This window comes from Aaosphaeria arxii (genome assembly GCF_010015735.1).
Source record: "Aaosphaeria arxii CBS 175.79 unplaced genomic scaffold BU24scaffold_2, whole genome shotgun sequence".
Lineage (NCBI taxonomy): Eukaryota > Fungi > Ascomycota > Dothideomycetes > Pleosporales > Aaosphaeria > Aaosphaeria arxii.
In genome coordinates this window covers 1,382,403-1,397,856 of record NW_022983475.1, presented here as the reverse complement: position 1 = coordinate 1,397,856, position 15,454 = coordinate 1,382,403, and the positions used below count along the sequence as shown (strand labels likewise).

Below are 15,454 nucleotides of genomic sequence, written 5' to 3'. Positions count from 1 at the left end.
TTGCAAGTCAAAGTAGATACAAATAGTAATCGAATACAGATGGCTATGGGGAGACCATACCTGTTAAACACCAAAGCATGGACTATATGAAAAAGAAAATGCCTGGACTTGGTTACGCCCGATGGGGGAGTAATAATATAAAATTATCACGAGCAGCATAAAATGAATCCCTAGCCAGTAACTGGAATGATATAGCGAAGTCGCTTCATCCTAGAGGACTTGTCTGATTTCATGCTGAGAAATTGGGATATTCTACGACACAAATGCACTGTGATCTCAGTTTGCCCAGAGCTTTCTTTTTAGAAACCCAAACATGGTGATTCATACACCGAGAATCCGATTCCCAGAGTGACAAGACGAGACATAGTCATTTGAAAAGGGTTCGCTAATCATCTGCGCCCGAATCACCCAAGAACGCACATCAGGCTATCTATTAATTTAAGTGACTAATAAGAGCATTCTTCTCGTATGTACTAAAGATGTCCATATTGAATTCTGACACACTGAGATAGATATTCCCACTTCCGGAAATCCATCCGCTGCATCAATATAGGCTACTGTATAACCCTGGGTTTGGTTCAATACGTTCTTCATGTAGGGCTACACCATGGGATTCTGAAGACTGCTATAAGAGAGCACATTCGACACATGGGTTATCAAGTCATGAATGAGTAGTAGTATTTGTAAAATCATGCTTTTCAGAAACTATCGACTGGCTCTGTTGTCCGCAATTTCTGTATCAATTCACGCGCGTATGTGCCCTTACTAAGTTCTCTTGTATATACATGCTGAGTCTCTAGTCGTTGCAGAGAGCCTCACAACTGTTTTGACTACACCTCCCGGCAGCATAACTACAGAGGCTCCGCTGTCTCCTGTCAGTACACCTGGCCCGCTTCTTCCACCGCCCGTGACAAATAACTCCGTTTTCCAATGTTGGTCAACATGGTATGTACTCTGCTATTTTCTGGCATAGCGAAGCCGATTGCATAGGCTACTGAGTACCATCTCAAGGGTTGCTGTTGCACAACTTCGCCGGCACACTTCATTGATATATTAGATCCTTCAGTGAGGTTAGGATACTGACATAGATAACAGGAACTCAGCAAGGAATGAGGAGATATGGGCAGACGAAAACCGCACTCCAGTCATAATTTCATCCACAACAAGCGTATCAAGCTATCTCTCCTGGGACACATCAGCATCTTTCACGACACTTTGCGACGGCTTCCCACGCGCAGTGAACCCCCCAGTCGCTACAAAGCTGGTCTGGACCACGACGACAGACTACAACGCCAGCCGTACGGAGTGGCATCGACCGCCGCAGACCTTCCCCAGCATCGACTGCAACATCTGCAACTACTGCTCCGGCTGCGACGCCATCCACCAGTTTGTCACCTATTCCAAGTCTCTCTGGTCGCAACAGCCAGAGCCCCGCACGCCATCGACATTCGACCAGCGCATCTACTGCTCCAAGGGGACGCCCACGCCCATCAAGACACAAACACCAGTGCCCTTCCCCACAGCACCCAACGACGGCAACTGCATCATCCGAGCCGACAGCGACAAAGGCACCCTCTTCTACTGGCCCGTCACCACCGTGTCTGGCGACTTCTGCGCGCAGAACGGGACGACCGTGAAGGCTTCCCCAACCGCCAGCGACGGCAGTCCCAACACCGCAATCTACAACGGCATGACGCTCACGTCCCCGACGGCCGTCCTCATCATCGACGCAGCGTCCGCCCAGATCCGTGTCTCGAGCAGGAAGAAGAGCTGGATCCGCACGGGCACCTACACGTCCAACACGCTGTCGCTGCACCCGACTGCGATATCCTCCGTCGACCACCGGCCGGGCAAACTCGCTGTCGGGTCGATTTTGCCGTCGTACTCGTTCAACTTCGAGGACTTGAACACCGTGCCGCAGCAGAAGTACTGGACGGCGCACTGCAAGCACAGCGGCTCGTACGACTGCTCGAGGATGTGGGAAGCGTACGTGCCCATGGTCGCGATTCCGGAGGAATTCACGAGGCTGAATAAGGAGATCGAGTTCTGCACTGCTTGGGGGAGCATTGAGCCTATTCCTGTTGCCATCACGGCTGGCGTGAGTACGAGTGTCAGTGTGACGGCGACGGGGTGGGTGGCTCAGAGCACAGAGGCGGATTTGGAGTTTGTTGCGGAGAAGGCTGTGGGGAGTAAGGATGGGTGGTGATGGCTGCAGCAGCCTGGTTTGTCAGTCATGAGCCAGAGGTGTGTTGGGAAGGGGTACGAGATGAATGATAACGAAATGAAGATCTTGAAGATCGTCCTAAATTGATGCATTATACACATACGGTTTGAAATATTATGCTACATGAGAGAACCCCCGCGTAAAGGCCGCTGAACCTCTTCTGCCCTCTTTCTCACTAAGTCATGACTGTTCTCCTCCCTCGGCTTAGAACTGGGATGTGTACATGGAAGTCTGGTATCCATAATTGAATGGTATGGGAGCTGTGCTTTGTGGTAATGACACAGGGGTATGTGCATAGTATGATGTAGGTGGGTAAGGTATATACGCCCTATGATATGTGTTAGACGGAAAGACAATCAAGTGCATTGTTCAATGTCTTACGGATCAACGCACTCCTCCGTCGAGATGGCCTCAGAGGCCTGTGACGTTGGAGTAGAAGAACGCATTAGGAAAGAATTATCATTCTCGGGCATGAGATAACCAGATTGGTAGCCTGGGTCGGCGTAGAAAGGTGCCATCGGCATGAAGTTGGATGGGTTATCCTCGAAGCTGGCGTTACTCACTGCCGTACTGCAGTACCCATCCTGTGGCCAGCTTGTGTTTGGTGCTCCATATGCGTTCCACGTATCACTTTGGGCATACGCGAGACTGTGTTGCTCATAGGGGCTTGGGGACCTCGAGTGGAGATTAGACACCTCACTTGAGGCACTTCGTCCTGCCGTCGAATCGACTGAACCCGAAGATTGTGGTACCACAGCCTTTGAGGCATGTCCATTATGAGTCTTCGTATTTGCTTCACCATTGTATCAGTGACTGCGACGGAACATGCTTGCACAAGAATCCCTAAGGTGGAGATTGCTTACATGGAGCCGCACTGAACGTCCTCAAATGTTGAACCCATTCGTTTGGGGTTTGCTGTTTCTTTCCCCTGACGTACTGACAACTGTGCCCATTCCGCTGGCATCGGCGGCAGCCAGGCTTCCCACCATCACACTTGACCTTACGCTCGCGGCAGCGTGCGCACGCGACATGCTTGTTCTCTTTCGGTGGTGGCGCGGAAAACATTGCAAGATGAATGCTGAAAGGAGATAGATGGGATGTTGCTGACGAACTTGAAATGGATTCTTTAAGGGTTGTATGATAATATATGCTCTTAGGCGGAGACGGCGATGCCTCGTTTCAACCACAGACACCCACACCATCACAAGCACCCACAGCACTGGATGGCTACTCGATCTATTTTCTCTCGCATTCCCCAAGAACCAAACAGGCACAAGAACGTGGTCCTTGACTGCGGTTCAGGCCCTGAGCCTCGCTGGTTCATCCATCGTCAGCCCTAAACGCCTCTCAGCTGTATGCTCTAGCGTGGGAACTGGAATGCTGTTCCTGCAAAGGATTTCGGTGTACGGAGTACACAGTACTGTATGAACGCCTTGCCTTGAATTCTCCAGATCAGGTAAGCTTGCCGTTATCCAATACACTGACGCATTGTGTCAACTAGGCGGACAGGAGGGCCGCTCTTTGTGATAGATAGACCTCCCTTGACGTCGTCTCATCCTTGGCCAATGCTTTCCAGAGATCCAGTTGCATGTGCTCGTCAACCTTTGGACGGGACGGTCGCACATTCATAAGATCCCAGGCTCCAGCAACTCTTTGGTGACTTTCTGTGACATAGGTCTTTCGGCCCTCACCGCTCTGGCCTCTTTACCCCCCTCCTTCGGCCACACCGCGTAACAGTTACACAGACAAAGGCTTGGTTTGCTAGAGTCCGAGTAACGCCGCAGACGTGGTACAGGATGCACATTCCCGCCACAAGCCATGCCATATTCCACTAAACGAGATGAGAAAAAGAAAGGTTCTGCCCACACATATTCCCAGGACGGTATGCTCCGGCGGGCATTGTCACCGACCATGTTTTCTGGAAGGTCACACGGGAGGCGGACCTGTGGAATGAGGGATCAAAATAGCAATGGGAGGAGCATATTTGCCTTTTCCTTGGGTCGAGGTGAGGTGAGGGGCAAACCACTTAATCATGTGCAAGACATCTCTTAGCGGGAGCCTAAGACCCAAGGACGGTGATCTTTGTCTCGTCCAAGCGATGGGATTTGGTAGATCTGGGAAACATGTCAGACATCGCACATTGAAGGTGAAATGTGTAGCAAAGCGGTGGATCCCCCGAATGTCGGTCAGTTGCTTCCTGTCTCCTGTTGCCTTTCGATGCGTCGCCGTTGAGATTGGCACATGCAGCGACGATACATTGAGCCAGTAACACCTACCCTATGGTGGACGCAGACGTAATGCAGTGTTACTTGCCAGACATATGTTTACCACCTGAAATGCACTCTTGCATTGGCCACTTCAAGTGCAGGACTGGATGGTCCAACATATACATAGGCAATAAAGCTCACAGCCTCGGCCTGCGCTCTTGAGCATTCTTTTGCCTTCATTGACATCCGTGCTTCTCCCAAAGCAGTCCGAATCATTAATCAATCCCTTTCTTTTGCATGGATTTCAGGGATCTGGCGGTAACGGGACGTTGAAACTAGCTCGTCGACAACGGCAGGCCGCGTTGGGGGCAAACGGGTGTAAGTGATTAACGGCTTCGAAGTGGCTGGACGGATCACTATGTCGATTATCTTCTTGAGATTAACCTAGGTATCAATACGGGATGTGGCAGAATTGTGGACGTGTGAGAGAGTGAGGCAACGGGCAAAAGAAAATGAAGTGGCACCGTTTGTATAACATCGGGACCTGGAGGCATTGTTTCGGGTGTCAAGAGAGACGGTGGCGGTAGAGACCGACCTAACAGGCGAGCAAATGGACGAGGCTGGATGGATGAGTTAACACTTGGAATGAGAGATTCATTTATTTCGTTCCGACTCGAAAGTTGATTGTCAAATCCCGCATCAAGATTGTGATCGTGGAGACGAAAAGTACCATGCTGACAGGTGAGGTCGGAATAAGATGTTGGCAAGGCAATCAGTCAATCACGCCCTGAGCGTCTGATTGAATGTCTCGAACGAAAAATGAGCTCATTAGCACCCATCATCATCAACATTCTCATCGCAGGTGTATTGAGTCCAGCCTTCCTCTTCCATTGTCGTTCTTCGGCATAGTTTTCGATCAAGAGAAAGACCAAAATCTAGACTCGCAGTTGCAATGAACAGACGCTTTGCCATCTAAGTACCTAGGTAAGCATCACCAAGACCTGCACCCCTGAACAACCTCGGATTCGCATTATCGTGAAATAATTTTGAGTGTTTAAATAATAATACGAATTCGAATCTCATTTAGAGACTTGTATTCGCCGATTTGGAGTGTCCCTGGAAATTCAGAAGACAAAAGTCATTACCTAGACCGCTATGTAGGCGTAGGTAGCTAATCTAGACTTTCGCACCCTCTGGATACGAGTTCATAATTACTGGATTCGCCCTCCAAGCCAATGATGGTCGTGGACAAACCTCGATTCGGTCATAAATCCGATGCTAGCAGCAATGCCAATTGCACGAGATGGCCATGTGCCTTGATTTCACATTGTGCCCAGCAATGGAAGTTTTGCAATGCTAATCGGTGCCTGAGCCTCTTTGTATGAAATGCGACATCATGATACCACCCGCTAGCGAAGGATAGGAAGAATAAAGAGAGCACGGAGGGCGAAACAAGCCTCCATGGAGCGAGCGTAAGTCCTCACCTCAGGAGTAGGGAGAGAGGCACCGAAACCGCCGCCCCAGTCGCTAATTAGTCCGGCTGGCTGCTCCTGTTTTTAACATTTTCCTTAGGTTTTTCTCCACATGCGCATCATTTTAGCGGCATGGCGCTTGTAGAAGATGGGCAGCTTCAGGAAAGATAGCTTAGAGTTTGTTGTATTCACCGGTTGTCAAGAGGTTTTGAAAGCTGCAATCTCAACAGGCATGATGGCTGAAGGGTGTCTGTCTATCTTCGTAGTGATAACGATGTGATGTAAGGCGGGGCGACCGTATCTCTGGATTCACCGTTCAAGCCGTTCGGGATCTTTCGAACCCACACACGTATGCTTATTTACCGTGCGATAGACTGCATCCAATATGCGAAGGATGGGGAAGCGCAGCGGTGGCTGTTGGTTGGAAAAACAACCCGGGGGCGCTCTCTGAACGCTGGGGGCATATCCTACCCCGCTGGGTCAATGAATCAAAACAAATCCCTATTTGCTGATCTCCTTCCTTCGAAAGCCATGACTTGGTGATAAACCGGGATGGGAGACCTGATCTGCCGGATGGTTTGGAAGCCGGGCGTTTCCAGTTTCGTTTAGAGTCGGGATTGCAGGTCACCAACGCGGGTGCAGCGGGCCGTCGCATTATCAAACGACTGACTCGTGGGGTTGCTGGGGTGCAGAGACGAACTCGTCTTGAGTCAGGGTATTCATCAGACACTTACGAGTAGGAGAGGGAAGTAGAGTAGGCTGAAGATAGCAACATGATTTTTAGAACGGATATTTCCCCCCATAAGCAAGGTTTGATCAATGGGTTCATTGTTTGATCGATATTGCCTGCGAAGGGGGACGGGATGGATGTGGTAAAAATACAAGCGCCCGGGCATGCAATGTGCCGATCATAAAGGAAATCCTTCCACCGGGGATGCGGTAGTGTCGGAACAAACAGACTGCTCGCTAAACTCGAAGCAAACATGATATCAGACGAGAATAGGAAATATTTGGATAGTTATCGCTAAAGTGACGTGAATAGAAAACACATTTGTGGCGCACTGACGCCTTTGATTATACTTTGTGGAGGACCTTCTCCTCGCGAGGATCCCTGGGGATCACAATGACGGTGTCTAGCTCCTGCTCTGAGCCGTTGGAATCGCTTCGGAACCGCTTATGCGAGTCTCCACTCCTGATCGATGCATTGCCAGACGTTTCACCACGTCTGCGCCCAATGTGAGATGCCACCGTCTGGCCTGCTGTGATGAACCAGGGCAGCTTGCCGTGGGGTTTGGCTGATGGGGCATGTTAGTAGGGATACGATACAAGTGGATTGTCGGGGATCTTACGCGTCCAGTATTCGCGATGATCGGCATCGTCTGGTACGATATGACCACAGCTGATTAACTTGGTGACCCAGATGAGGCCATTGAGTGCAGTGTATGTCATGAGACCTGCAATCAATCCGTACGCAGCGCTGTAACCAAACGGAATGAACATGACCGTGACAAAAGCAGGAATGGCATCTCCAATGTACTGCCAGTTGATGTTGACGATCTGCCGCATCATCATGCATCCGACCTGGAGATTTTATCAGTTGCAGTTCAAGAAAGGTGTGGGGCCACTGAACATACCAGAACAAGGGTGCAGCCAGTTGCCCAAGGTGGAATCGATGCAAAAATAGGCGCAAAGAACATGGATATGAAGAAACATATACCTGCAGTCATTGCCGTCAAACCAGTCTTTCCACCTTCGGCAATTCCTGCTCCGGACTCAATGAATGCAGTCACAGGTGAACAGCCCAATAGAGCTCCTATGGATATGCAGAAAGCATCCGTACAGTATGCCAATGTCGAGCGTGGGAAATCTCCCGTTTCTGGGTCTACAACACCCGAGAATCGTGCCATGGAATATAGTGTAGCCGTGCAGTCAATGATGTCGACATAAAGGAAAGTGAACAGTGCGAGAATAAAGCGGGGAATGTCTCCGGATATGTTCCAGTCGAGGGTGTTGAGTGTATGGTTGATAGGGTGAAAGCTTGCAACCTTCTTGAAGAAGTCGAATCGGTTGTCGCCTTCAGCGTTGTGAGGAAAATAAGTGACTGGGGTGTTGCGCCTGGACGAAGGTGAGCTTTCGAGAGACATTCACGTGCGTCAGTGTGCTTACGGCCATGAGATGATTGAGACAAGAGCAATTCCGGCAATCATAGCACTCTTCACTTTGAATGCCATCAGGTAAGCCGTGATTATACCTCCACAGAAGATTCCGAGCCACATCTGTAGAATAGGTTAGTCACATGTCGATAGTCAGAGGAGCAAGCTCGGTCTTACAGTTGGAGAGCTCATCTTGTGACTGGTACAGAAACCATTCTCGTCTTTGAACTGGTCTGGGCAGCCTGCAATATCAAGGGGTGTGGCTGTTGAACCGCTGATGACGCCTAGACCTGCCGAACTGCTAAGACCAATCTCTGCTAGAAAAAGTCCAATACCGCAAGCACTAGCAACTTTGAGCGAAACGGGAATGATCTTGACAAGCCATTGGCGCATCCCAATCAATGAGAGAAAGATGAAGATGAACCCCTCAATGAACACAGCCGTAAGAGCGAGGTTGTAGGAGATTGAACCTGTTCCATGGAAACCAACGATTTGGTATGCGAAGTAGGCGTTGAGCCCCATACCTGGTCTGCATGAAGAATTTAGCACAAATTGCGAAGAAATGATAAACTAGGAATCTAGATAGACGCTTACCCGAGGCACACAGGCATGTTGGTAAGGAATCCGAATAAGAAGGAGCTAAAACCCGCAACGGCAGCAGTAGCTGTGATCAATGACCGATTCAGATCTTCACATGTCATTAGTGGCCAGCAGAAGAATATTCGTGCTAGGCAGCATACCTTGAACACATGTAGCATATTCTTCGTTAACTTTGCATATTGGGTCCGATCCTGTGAGATCATTGCAAACACAGTTGCCGCCAGTGTCGGACAGAATTGAAGCCTGTGATTGTTGGTCAAAAGAAAGCCGACTACTACCAATTGAGGCGACTAACATTGACCGCAATGATATATGCCATTGTGAAGAAAGTCGTTAGTCCAGCACGCAATTCGGTGGTGAACTTTGTGTTCTTGATCTCTAAATCCTGTGCAATGGTTAGTATAGTCTGTACGATGAGAATCAAGCGTGGGAACATACATGCCCACTGCCTTCAAGGCGGAAGATCCTTCCGAAGGTCGAACTGCCAACTGCATAGTTGAAGGAGTCTAGTGTTCGTCGAGCGGCGTCCATGGTGCCTAGAGTTGAATGACGCCCCGAGATGTTCGAGGCAAAGGTATAATTAAGGAAAGGCAGAGAGGTAACTCGAAAGGGTCGACGGCACGCAAAAGCGTCGACTCGGAATTACGTGTGGCCCTCTCGGAGCATTTAAAGTTAAGTGGACATAGAAACTCTGAGCAAAGACAAAATATACTTTGCTGGACACTAGATACCATGCGTCAGAAGATTAGCTCATGAGATCGGAACCGGGGATCCAAGAAGAAAAAGCATCCAAGTGGGAACTCACATCTTTGAAATAGACAGAGAAGAGACAGATGCACGGCGTGGTGGATGGCTGGCTGGCTGCAGGTGTTCAAACGAAGCCAGGCTTTTGGCAGGGAGATCATGCAGTAGATGTGATGAATGAAGGGTAGATTGATTGAGCTGTCACTTGTACTTGATAGCCAGATCATTGGCCATCGGCAACCAAGGGGAGACCGGGCTCACCAACATCTTTAACGGCGATGCGCATCTGGCGCGACGCAAGCAAAGGAGGGAGGCGAGTACAAGGGCCAGGGAAACGACAGCAGGGGACTTGGATTGTACAGTACGCTTGTAGGCTTGTAGCTGTACGAGGGAGAATCGGGTGGAGGCTCTCAACCTTCAAGGGAGCACGGGGAGACTAGCACAGTGGAATCAGCATCCGTTATTGGAGCAAAGGGGATGTGGTTTCGTCTAGACAGGTATGGGCTGGTGAATTGATCTGGGATGTTTTAGTAGGAGTTAGGATTTAGGACGTTGGTTCTGGGTAGTGGCGGCACGTAGCGAGGCCTGAAAACCGTGCCAGGCGTTCAAAGTGGAAAGCTGAACCCCCGATCTAATCCTCCTCCAGGGCCATCTGGGCCCTCCACCAACCAGCGTGAACAAGTCTTCACGAATCCTTACTCCAATTCTCCTAGTCACACTCACCGTACGAGTCAAACTTGTAGGTACAGTATCTGTGCATTTCAGGAACAATCGTCCGTCCCCCCTTCCATCTGCCAAAGCGGAAGGGATAATCCCACACAGACCCCACACCCCTCTGCTTGTAGAACTTGTATCACTCGCCAAACCGGCCAGGCTCGTAATACTCTTCCCTTCCTACCCGAAGTAACCTGTAGTTGCAAGCCTGGGAGAGTACGTACACAGTAACTACACAGTACAGGCCCAGCGTAGTAATCTCGATGCCCCCCCCAGGCCAAGGGTGAACGGCTCATGATTACAATACCTGTATTTTCCCCTTCGTATCCCAGCCGTCCACTTCGGCTTCATAAGCATCCGTGTCCATATTTATTCTGCAAACGGGGCCTGACGTTGATTCCCGGTAGTTCGACCCTAGGCATGCAGAAGAGTGCAGAGGATGAACCACCAACGTTATTGCTCGTCATCTTCCGATGCAGATAACTATTTGCTTGCCTGAGCGGCTATGCAACAGGTCAACATATCCCGGACGGTCTCCGACCACTGCAAATCAGTCGTATGAGACATCTTGAATTGAACTTTTCGTTGTGCTTGTGATCCCAGACCATTCGTGCGCCTGCGTAGCACCCCTTCGAAAGCCACTCAAACTCAATGGCTAGACTAAGGACAGAGAGGACTCAAGATGAACGCGCCCGGGCGCACTAGCTCTCAACTCCCCCATGCCGTGCAATCCTGGCGTCTCTCTTTTTCGAGCACTAGGTCCAACTACGTCCATCTGCATTCAAATTGCACAACCTTACACGCGCGACCCACGTGTGGTCTATGAAACTCTGGCGATGTGGAGTCATTTCTTGATTGCTGCCCCACGGTGCGCTCGGTGATCACTCCATCCTGCATCATCCCGTACAACAACCCTTCGGTGCGCTGTCCCCGCCCAGGATCATATTTCTGGAGCCCTTTCGCAGGATCTGCCCTTGGGCCAATAAAGCCACTCACGGTATGTGCGACCTCCTGCGTCTTGGATGATGTCGTAGAAAGAGTGACCATTCTGGCGATCGGTACACACATCTGTACAATCTCCCTTGTCGATGTGTGGCCACTTTACTTCTGTCATCCATTGTTGGACCTCTTGAGATCTGAGTGATACACCTCTTGGCCAGTGGTTCAGTCTACGAGATCACCGTTGTGGCTGACTATATTCGGGGGGCTCGTCCGCCGTGGTTGTCGCCTGAGATACCCTTCATTATTTTGTTTCGACAATGTTTTCTGCCGACCTCTCCTGGACAGATCCAGGCACGGAGAGAGTGGGGGAACGACGAGAGAGACTCGCTAAGGAGCATGAGCATCAACGGTCGATATCGTCGGCCTCCGGCGAAGGTTCCATCAAGAGTTCCAGAAGCTCCAAATCCAAGAGTTCTAAGAGCTCTGCGCCCGTCGATAAAGATCAATGGTGGCCGACCGGCTTCAGAAAATCAAAGAGCATCAAATCCTCGAAGAAGAACAATCTGTTAGATGTTCGGCCGATTTCAAGTCGCGACTCGGGACAATCGATGCGCTTGCTTCCAAGTCGTGACTCAGGACAATCTCACCGACTGTCGACTCCCATACCGGCAACGGCAACGATCGACCATAACCTGGGGAAAGATGCTAGAGATGTCGCGCGCAAACCCAAATACACGCTATCTTTGTCGCCTACTCTTCCGTCTGGAGCACCGCTGGATCCCTTTGAATGTGACGTGCCGGAACTGGAAGGAGACCTCTCTTCGCAACGAACCAATTCGAGTGGTTCACGCAGCTCACGTAGGTTCACAAGGCATGAAGATGAAGCTGACCGGATGATGCTGAAGTCGCCGCCAGATGAGCGCCAGTTGAAATACCCGGGGAAGATCAAGATTATCGATCATCTTTCCGAACACCAGCAACTTAGCCCTAGTTCGTATGTTGCGCGGACGATCATGAGTAAATCAGAAATCATTGATCCGTCCGCCGAAATATGCAACCCAGTATCGAAAACAGTACTGAGGTTAGTCTACTTGCCCTTGTTCCCTGTCTGAACGCTCGGTTCCTGACTTTTGATGTAACAGGCGGCCGTACTCGGTCAAAATCGAAGGATGTCCCAGCTTGGACGAGTTGAAGATCGAAGAACAGCCCGAGACGCGGATATCACCAAAGACTGACAAGCACCCATCGTACGCTAGCGGTCTTCAAGAAGGTGACCTGGTGGCCTGGCGACCGCCTTCCGATTGGAACATACTGCTCCCCAACCCTTCCGAATCGACCCTCGAGAAAGGCGTTCGACCAGATCACTCTACAGCAGCCTCAGACGTCCACACTAGCTCCGTGGAGCTCACCCGTTTCCAGCGATTCATCCGGCGAATGGAGAGCGCAGGCCCGAAAGTGATACTTGATCGAATGAAAGAGGAGTGGAACAACCCCGTTGACGATGAAGCTGGCCAGGAGATGATGTTAGAAAAGCAACTATGGGTGTTGACAGCATTTCAACTCCAGAATCTCGGGAGATACAGCAGATTTCCCAAGGCAAACACAGGGAACATCCTGGAGCTTTATGGTAACCTCTGTAAGTGGCGTGACGCATGTCAGCTCGTCCCTCTGTAGAACCTCCCGCTGACCATACCGATAGCTGAGGTATACCAACTTTCCGCCATGCATCCACGACAAAGGGTACATTATCTCACCAACCAAGCTTATCACCAGGAAACCATGACCCTCCCGAACAACGTCAATTGCCTTACTGTGCCCGAAGCAGCAACCCTTCCGTTACCTTACGCCGACTCCACGTTCTCCCACATCCGAGCATCAACATTACCTTCCCTGGTGCCGTCCGCTACGCTACCCAAAATATTCCAGGAATGCTACAGAGTGCTTGCCCCCGGCGGCATGTTAGAAATCAGGATCATGGACGCGGCGCCCCTCCGCAAGACCTCCGGACCCAAGATGAAGGCATGGATAGAAGACAGACTCTCCCTAAATCTAGAAAGATTATTCCGCTGCTCCAAGCCCTGCACCCTTGTACCAGGCTGGATAGCTGATGCGGGCTTCCAACTACCGGCGATTAACCCTACGCAAGGCGAGCAGAGCATGCGCATGCCGTGCGCATATGATGCAGGTTCCAATGACATCGACGCGGAACTATCTTGCCTGGTCGGTCGGGCACTGTGGAAAGACATCTGGGGACAGTTCGTCGACGATGAACCTGGAGAGTCTCGCTGGTGGTGGGAAGACGAGGAAGTGATGAAAGAATGCTTGGAACGGGGCACGGTCCTCGACTGCGGTGCCATCTTCGCTTTCAAGAACTGAGGTTTGATTTGCCGGATGAATTGAATGCACTTTGCGAAGTATTGATTTTATTTTGTAGCCGTTCGGTTTGGACGAAAATGCTAGGAGGGAGGAGGATGTGCTTGATACCACTTTGACTATGTTTCTCTTTGTTTTATTCCTCGCTCTTGTTGCGCAGCGATGTAGTATATCTCTGTTCTTTGGTCGTTCCTGTTCATTTTCCTTACGACATGATACCACTGTTTCTTTTGTTTTATCACCATTAGCAGCAGCTCAATCAGAGAGAGCATGCAGTATATTTGTTATACAGATGAAGTAAGTAGTCGCTAGTATAACAATAATAATTATACCATACCAACTACCGTGCACTAACACTTGCTCAGAACGTGCAAACGCGAACTAGCGTGACTTCGCTCCGATCCGACGCCCGTTTCGGTCGCGTTATTCAGGGTCCAGACATCCAGACCTCCAAACCGTCCAGACGTCCACTATATCCAACCAATTACCGGCAACAGACGTCTAGAATCTCCAGATCAATTCAATCCAATTCAGTTCAATCCCGTGTCGCGTGTCTCGACCCTCCTCATCAAAGTCCCTCATCGTCCGTCCGTGCGACATCTCCCGTTTCAGCTCACCACCAAATGTGACCACACTACCGAAACTACCCCCCTCAGCTCCCCTTTCTCTTTACAAAAAGCCCGTGTGGGTTTTATCTTTCGATTTCGTGAAGTCTTCAGCTTGTGATTTCCGCCCGTTCAACTCAATTCACTTTCCTCCACTCATCTGAACCTCGCGAGACCTCGCTGCGGTGCCCTGCGCATCCCCCGCATACCTTGACATCAACAACACCAAAACTCATTACAAAACAACCACCACCATGTTCAGCAAACTCGGCACGAAAATCGCCCTCCAGCGCGCCGGCCTGGGCAACGTCTCTCTCCCCTCCCTCCCCAAATCCGAGTCGAACGGCGGCGGCGGCGGCGGCGACTCCACGGGCGCAGGCTTCCAGAACCCCTTCGCCAACGTGCAATGGGGCGTGCCGAAGGCATTCCAATCGTGGCAGACGCCGCCGCCGCCCGCGAACGCCGTGCGTGAGCCTCCGGCCGTGGGGTCGCGCGCCCAGAGCAACGTGAAGCTGAAGTTCCCGGCCATCGACGGCAGGCCGTGCATTGTGTTCTTTCTGAGATATTGCGGGTGTCCTTGTGAGTTGTTGTTGTTGTTCTTGTTCTAGCCTTTACCTAACCCTAACCCTCTCTATCTTTCGCACTGTTGTTGAGAAAAAAGAAAACAATTACTGATTGTGAATGTATGTGATAGTCAGCGAAAAGCTCTTCCTCGCCCTGCGCTCCCTCTCGAACCGCCACCCCGGAATCCACTTCATAGCGATATCGCACTGCACGCCCGCGGCGACGGACGCCTGGGTCAAGAAGCTGGGTGGAGCCTGGAACGTCGACGTCGTCGTCGACCAGACACGCGAGCTGTACGCGCTGTGGGGCCTCGGCATCTCTAACTGGGGACACCTGCTGCACCCGCGCAACGGATACAATCAGGTGCTATTGGGGAGGAAGGAGGGTGTCTGGGGGAGTCCCGTGGGTGACGGTGGGTGTAGGTGGCAGACGGGGGGCGTGTATGCGGTGGATGAGAAGGGGGTTGTGCAGTGGGGTGGGCCGATGAAGAGTGTGGATGAGTTGATTGAGTTCGAGGATGGGGTCAAGGCGTTAGGGTTTAGAGGGCCGATGCAGAGTAGGACTGGAGTGTTTTAAGAAGGAGAAGGCAAGGAATGTGCTGTTGATTGAGTCAAATCTTTTGTATGCATCTTTGGCGAGGCGTTCTGCTAAACAGCGGGGAAATTCAATCCATCTTTTTTTTTTTACCAAAGGGTGCCTTTTCAGCAAATTAATCTCAATTTTTGGGGGTATATGCTCTCTACATTGGATGGATAGAAATGGTCATGGCAGGCCAGAACTGTATGCAGCTGGCGACCAAATGAAGAAGGAAAAGAGAAGGAAAACTCGGGATGCCGAGGACATATGTTTGACCGAA

General features: G+C 50.7%; 5 protein-coding genes across 5 annotated transcripts; 3 read left to right on the top strand and 2 right to left on the bottom strand.

The window, feature by feature from the left end:
* Positions 1–691: 691 nt before the first annotated feature.
* On the top strand, positions 692–2,206 carry BU24DRAFT_405728 (uncharacterized protein; the record flags this gene model as incomplete). The annotated part of the gene is made up of 3 exons (XM_033525722.1): positions 692–752; positions 801–945; positions 1,096–2,206. The coding sequence occupies 3 exons, from the start codon at positions 692–694 to the stop codon at positions 2,204–2,206; spliced, it is 1,317 nt and encodes a 438-aa protein (XP_033387347.1).
* Positions 2,207–2,354: 148 nt separating this feature from the next.
* On the bottom strand, positions 2,355–3,289 carry BU24DRAFT_447600 (uncharacterized protein; the record flags this gene model as incomplete). Its single annotated transcript, XM_033530834.1, has 3 exons — positions 2,355–2,552; positions 2,606–3,017; positions 3,088–3,289. The coding sequence occupies 3 exons, from the start codon at positions 3,287–3,289 to the stop codon at positions 2,429–2,431; spliced, it is 738 nt and encodes a 245-aa protein (XP_033387346.1). The 3' UTR covers positions 2,355–2,428.
* Positions 3,290–6,977: 3,688 nt separating this feature from the next.
* BU24DRAFT_458725 (uncharacterized protein) lies at positions 6,978–9,187 on the bottom strand (the record flags this gene model as incomplete). Its single annotated transcript, XM_033531667.1, has 9 exons — positions 6,978–7,198; positions 7,253–7,484; positions 7,538–8,018; positions 8,070–8,179; positions 8,234–8,585; positions 8,651–8,744; positions 8,797–8,899; positions 8,952–9,041; positions 9,095–9,187. The coding sequence occupies 9 exons, from the start codon at positions 9,185–9,187 to the stop codon at positions 6,978–6,980; spliced, it is 1,776 nt and encodes a 591-aa protein (XP_033387345.1).
* Positions 9,188–11,373: 2,186 nt separating this feature from the next.
* Positions 11,374–13,432, top strand: BU24DRAFT_458724 (uncharacterized protein; the record flags this gene model as incomplete). The annotated part of the gene is made up of 3 exons (XM_033531666.1): positions 11,374–12,137; positions 12,199–12,692; positions 12,756–13,432. The coding sequence occupies 3 exons, from the start codon at positions 11,374–11,376 to the stop codon at positions 13,430–13,432; spliced, it is 1,935 nt and encodes a 644-aa protein (XP_033387344.1).
* Positions 13,433–13,897: 465 nt separating this feature from the next.
* Positions 13,898–15,348, top strand: BU24DRAFT_418588 (uncharacterized protein). The gene is made up of 2 exons (XM_033527017.1): positions 13,898–14,613; positions 14,729–15,348. Exons 1-2 carry the CDS (start codon positions 14,289–14,291, stop codon positions 15,172–15,174), a joined length of 771 nt encoding a protein of 256 aa, XP_033387343.1. The 5' UTR covers positions 13,898–14,288; the 3' UTR covers positions 15,175–15,348.
* The last annotated feature ends 106 nt before the right edge of the window (positions 15,349–15,454 follow it).